The sequence below is a fragment of the Syngnathus acus genome, chromosome 13 (genome assembly GCF_901709675.1).
Source record: "Syngnathus acus chromosome 13, fSynAcu1.2, whole genome shotgun sequence".
In the NCBI taxonomy this organism is placed as follows: domain Eukaryota; kingdom Metazoa; phylum Chordata; class Actinopteri; order Syngnathiformes; family Syngnathidae; genus Syngnathus; species Syngnathus acus.
Window position 1 is genome coordinate 1,130,872 of NC_051098.1, and position 5,901 is coordinate 1,136,772.

At 46.1% G+C, this 5,901-nt stretch overlaps 1 protein-coding gene across 1 annotated transcript; it reads left to right on the plus strand.

The window, feature by feature from the left end:
• The first annotated feature begins 407 nt into the window (after positions 1-407).
• On the plus strand, positions 408-5,576 carry LOC119132717 (general transcription factor II-I repeat domain-containing protein 2A-like). The gene is made up of 5 exons (XM_037268187.1): positions 408-523; positions 674-800; positions 2,599-2,687; positions 3,349-4,446; positions 4,635-5,576. Exons 1-5 carry the CDS (start codon positions 408-410, stop codon positions 4,660-4,662), a joined length of 1,458 nt encoding a protein of 485 aa, XP_037124082.1. The 3' UTR covers positions 4,663-5,576.
• The last annotated feature ends 325 nt before the right edge of the window (positions 5,577-5,901 follow it).

Sequence of the window (5,901 nt, forward strand, 5' to 3'; positions counted from 1 at the left end):
CATATCCTCACTCTGCTGTTCCCCCCACTAGGTTGGTTCCAGCTATCGGCCAGCCGATCACACCGTGGAAAGCGACCAGTTGTGGCGCTGCCGCCCTCGCCCATCAAGCGCATCCCAACAACGCTGTTGCGCCTGATAAAATTGCGTTTCGTCTCTACCGCTACTAGTGGCACTTGTCTTTGTCCTTGTCTGTTATTTATCCTTTTTTAAATTTGGCACTTGTATTCTTGCACTCTTGTACGCTGCTGTGACAAGTAAATTTCCCCGCTGTGGGATGAATAAAGTTCTATCATCATCATCATCACCTCCAGCACTCCCCATCCCCTTTCCCACGTAACAATAAAGTCTGCATCATACTGCATTTGTCTGTCCCGTCTGACCTGTCACAGTACAGACTGACCACTACCATGCAGCCAGTCCTCAAGAGGACGGCATTGTCCCAGCTGGAGGGGGCCGAAGGCACAGTCAGTCGCCTGTTGGCTGACATCCGTACCCTGGTAGAAGCGGGCCAGCTCCAGCAACAGTAACTTCTAGCAGCTCCAGCAGCAACAGCAACATGACTCGAGAACCAACCTGTGAGCGGTGTCGGGCGTGTGCTCCACTTTGGAGTACCGAAGAGGTTCTCAACACAATGAAACAATTTTTTTTTTTTTAAAGGTCTGGGATCCAATAGGCCTCTAGATTCAAGACGAGTGTACAGTGGGGCCAACTATTCGACCAAAGGGTACTGGCCCGTGCCCTTCAACTCCTCCTTCAGAAAGCCGGTGATGTGGAGCGGAACCCTGGACCGTCACATCTCTGTAGCGTCTGTGGGGGCTCAACCTCATCTAGCGCTCTCCAATGTATCCTATGCGGGGACACGTGTTCACCAAAAATGTAGCGGCTTGTCGCGGGCTGAAGTGGAGCAACAAACCAACTCCTACCAATGCCAACGATGCAGCCAATTTCCACAAGGCTCTCCAGTCAGCATCCAGTGCGGGCGGAACCAAACAACCAAAATAGACAATATACCAGTGGTGGGCAAACTACGGCCCGCGGGCCACATCCGGCCCACGGGACCGTTTAATCCGGCCCGCCAACCCTGAATTAATTGTATTATTAAACTTTTTTTTTGGTCATTTTGCCTGCAATGACTGCGTTTCCCCAGTAGATGGGACTACCGCTCGCCTGCGCATTTACTACCGGAAGCCGTGTCAGAAAGCTCGGTGCACACTCACAAGTGCGTGTACGTACGTACTCAGTAGTACGGACATGGCGCACTCGCGCTCTATTTGTATCAGTCCCGAATTTAGAGCGTGGGCTGTGACGACAGCATTCTTGTAATTCGCTCGCTGAGCTTTCAGATACAGTTTTACGCTAAAGCCACCCACAAACCTTCCCCTGGAATCCTTCCATTAAAATGAGTGGCCCGAAGAAAAGAAGTGAGTGCCGAATGTTAAAAGAGTGGCCAATTTGGCTCGACGTACGTGACGTGACGTTCAGCCACATCAACCCGTCACAGATCGAGGTAAACGGATCTCTCCTAAGAATTGCCACAACAAATTTTACTCCAGACTTTGATGCACTAGCAAAAAAGGGAGACCAACAACACTGTTCCCACTGAAAATGAAGGGGAGGCTCTCAAGTTTGTTGTAAAAAAATGCATTTTGAATATGATTTGTACACATAGCAGGGATTGAAACTAGCGACCATTCTCATTTTCAAACAATGCAGGATGCTCAAGGACATTGATGCACCACCTGTTTGCGACTAATCTTAACCTGTAAAGTTCTTAAGGCTTACTTTAAGGAAGTGTTTCCCGTTTCCTCACCTCTGTTACCAGGTGTTTGTGAGTTAAAACTCTGCTCTGATGTTCAGATACCCCTCACTGTGTTGCCGTTTTGATTACTTTATTTGGATGTATGCTTTCACCGATTCTTCAAGATGATATATTTGGTCAGAATGTTTGCCATTTGATGTGATCTCATAAGATAAAAATTTTTCATTAATCTGACCTGCAGGCACTGAAGTGATGGAGACTGTTATTCATAATAATAGTGTCGTATTTTATGAGAATCACTGATAGCAGTTTTTTAGTGATTTTTTTTTTTAATGCTGTTAATAAATGCATTTGTTTTCAAAAAACTTGTTTGGAATATCCATGCTTTACTACCTACTAAAGGCCAAAATCTTTTATGCAATGACCTTTACAGGTCGCTTATATTACTTCACACAAACACTACGTCCATCTGCTCCTGGTTCGGCCCTCCGGTCGAAATTTAGAACCCAGTTCGGCCCGCGAGTCAAAAAGTTTGCCCACCCATGCAATAGACTGTGGGTTCTGCAATCATCCTGCTCACCTTGGATGTTCTGACCTGACAAGACAGGAGAGGGAGCGAGTGAAAAGGGGTAGCAAGACCTGGTTTTGCTGCCAGAGGCCCCCAAAAGAAGATGTTGACTCATTCACAACTACAACTGACCACCGACCAGTGTGCAACAGACCTGTCAACCAAAGCAACACGACCAATCAGCAAGAATAGATGAGCGTAAAAGTACAATGCGCCAAGTGCCTAAAGACCATCAGGCCAAGAGCCGTGTACTCCAACTGTGCCTGCACAGGGCTGGACCGCGCCCAGAGGGAGTCGATTCGTGATGGCCACCAAGAGTGGGTCTGCTGTGCTGGCCGAGAGGAGGAAGATGGCCGACCAGTAGCGCTCCCATCTGGCCCCCAGCAGCACACACTCTGAGGCGAGGTCAGTGAGTCAAGAAGATGTGCTGAGTAACGAGTGTTTTTCCAAGCCACATTGATGTCCAAACAGTTGAGCTTGAGTTAATTGGCACCAGGTGCACTGAGTGTAAGGGAAGCATAAGAAGAGAAGCGAGAAGATTGGTCTGTTGCAATTGAAATGTATGATGTCAACCCGCGGTCAAGCAGATGTGGCCTTGCGGTCGCAGAGGTGGTGCTGCCCAACCTTGTGGCCAATGAAGGAGCCTGAATGAAGATGATCAAACTAACCAGCCCAAACTTGACCGAGCCTGCAGGAGGGTCAGGCAACCTCAATTACGCATCCTCTAATGCAGGCATGTCAAACATACGGCCCGCGGGCCGGACCCGGCCCGTTGGATGATTTAATCCGGCCCGTCATAAATTTCTGAGTATGTCAAAAAAAGAAGCGAGTCACTAGCTCATTTCTATCAAAAGTTATGATTCTTTAAAATAAATACAACTCAAATGCTCCCTCCGGCCGCTAGAGGGCAGTAAATGTGTAAAAGAGCTCACGTCCAGCATGCGGCACTGACACGAGTTAGTACCAGGAAAGAAACATTCGCAACGTGGTGTCCAACTAGAAATAACTACTACTAAACAAGTTATCGGTCAACACAACCTTCCCAAAATGGCACTGTCAAAAAAAAAAAAGTGGACACGGAGTGCAGGGTTTTCCAGGAAAAATGGACTGAGAATTATTTATTCACAGAAGTGAAGACAAAACCAGTGTGCTTGGTTTGTAATCAGCAAGTTGCAGTGTTCAAAGAATTTAATATTCGGCGCCACTACGAGACTCATCATAAAGACAAGTATGACCACTTGAAAGGACAAATAAGAAAAGACGAGATAAACAAATTGGTCGCTGGTCTGAAGAAACAGCAGTCTGCTTTTACGTGCAGCCGCGATATCGCTGATGGGGCTGTAAGAGCCAGCTACATTATTGCCAACGAGCTGGTGCAGGCATCCAAGCCATTTGCTGATGGGGAGTTTGTAAAAACATGCATGCTGAAGGCTGCAGAAGTCGTGTGCCCTGAAAAGAGACCTGCCTTTGCCAATATTAGTCTAACGAGGAACACTGTCGCAGATCGGGTGACAGAACTCTCAAGTGACTTGAGCAGCCAATTGAAAGAGAAAATCAAATCATTTATCGCATTTTCAATTGCAATAGATGAGAGCACCGATGTCACAGATATTGCTCAACTGGCCATATTCATTAGAGGTGTTGATGAAACTTTGACCATCACCGAGGAGCTGCTTGAATTGGTGCCCATTAATGACACCACAACAGCAGAGGACATTTTCAGCGCTCTCGTTGGAGCGCTGGACAAGGTGGAGGCGGACTGGTCCCGTGCTGTGAGCCTGGCGACCGACGGTGCGCCATCAATGGTGGGGAGAAAGGCAGGCGTTGCCACAAAATTCCGTGACAAAGTACAGACCGCAAATGGAGGACAGGAGTTTTGGGCATTTCACTGTATTTTGCACCAGGAGGCGTTATGTTGCAAAACACTGCAAATGGACCATGTTATGAGCGTGGTTGTGAAAACTGTCAATTTCATCAGAGCTCGCGGTCTAAATCACCGCCAGTTTGACTCATTTCTCAGTGATCATGACATTCGTGCTGGCCTACCATACCACACTGACGTGCGCTGGTTAAGCAGAGGTGCAGTACTCAAGCGCTTCTTTGAGCTACGAGGCGAAATTGGACATTTTATGGAGAAGAAGGGACGCCCAGTAAAGGAACTTCAATGCAAGGAATGGGTGCAGGATCTTGCCTTCATGGTAGATATTACGCAACACTTGAATACACTTAACACTACATTGCAGGGCCGTAACAGAGTTGTCACTCAATATTACGACAGCATAAGTGCGTTCAAGATGAAACTGTCACTGTGGGAGACGCAGCTATCCAGCGGTGACACCACGCACTTCTCATGTCTCACAGCTGTGCGTCCGAAGGCACCGGATCGTCCCGATTTGGATAAATATAAAGACAACATAACAGATTTGCTGTGAGAGTTTGAGCGGAGGTTTCAGGTTTTCAGTGAACTTGAGAACAAGTTCGGCTTTTTTTCGCTCGCCATTTACAGTGAAGCCTTCTGATGTGCCAGCGGACATTCAGCTCGAGCTTATTGACTTGCAGTGCGATTCCGCTATGAAGGATAAATTTGGGTCCGTGGGATTGGATACGTTTTATCAGTATCTTGTGCCAGGTTACCCCAAATTAACAGCCATGACTGCAAAGGTTCTCTCCATGTTTGGGACTACTTATCTTTGTGAACAGGTGTTCTCCGTGATGAACAATAATAAAACAAAGCAGCGCTCAAGGTTGACAAATGAACACTTGAATGACATTGTTAAATGTGCTGCTACTCAGGATTTGACACCTGATATCGACGCACTTGTAAAGGCAAAAAGATGCCAAGTTTCAGGAGCCAGCAGCAGCAAGTAGACTGCAGGAGTGCAGTGAGAGAGAGAAAAAAAGTGTGATGACACGACATTTGTTTGCACTCATGAATACAGATCATTAAAAATAAGATTAATCTGGTTTCATATTAAAGACAATTAATATTGTGCAGTATATTCTCAGCTTCAGTAGGCCCAGCCCAGTAGTTTGAGCTGATGTAGTCTAATCTTATTGCCCATGCACTGCTAAAACTTTTATTTTGTATTTTTATTTATTATTATTTCAAAGCAGTATGACAATTAAGGCAAAACATTTTTTTTCATAGCTCCCACTTGAGTTTGTTTAGTGTGGTGAGTTGGTTCAGGTGTAAAACTGCATTCACTCAACTGTTAAAATAAACCAGTTGTTAACACATTCAATGCCAAACATGAAAATCATTTTTTTTCTCCAGTGTTTGTGAATAAATGTGTTGTGCTTAGAAAAGATCCCTTGTCATCCGTGATTATAATATGTAGGGTAGGCTACAAATTTAGGCTGAATGATAAAGCATAGTACTGAAAAACAAAGCTAAATAGTTGGAGTTGACATTCTTTTACTGATCCGGCCCACCTGAGAACAGAAAGTCTGGATCCGGCCCCAGAGCCAAACTGAGTTTGACACGCCTGCTCTAATGGAATGCCAATGGCATCCATCGAGAGCTCGCGCTCCTGGAGGACCTGGTGAATGAGAACGATGTTGATATTGTGTGTAT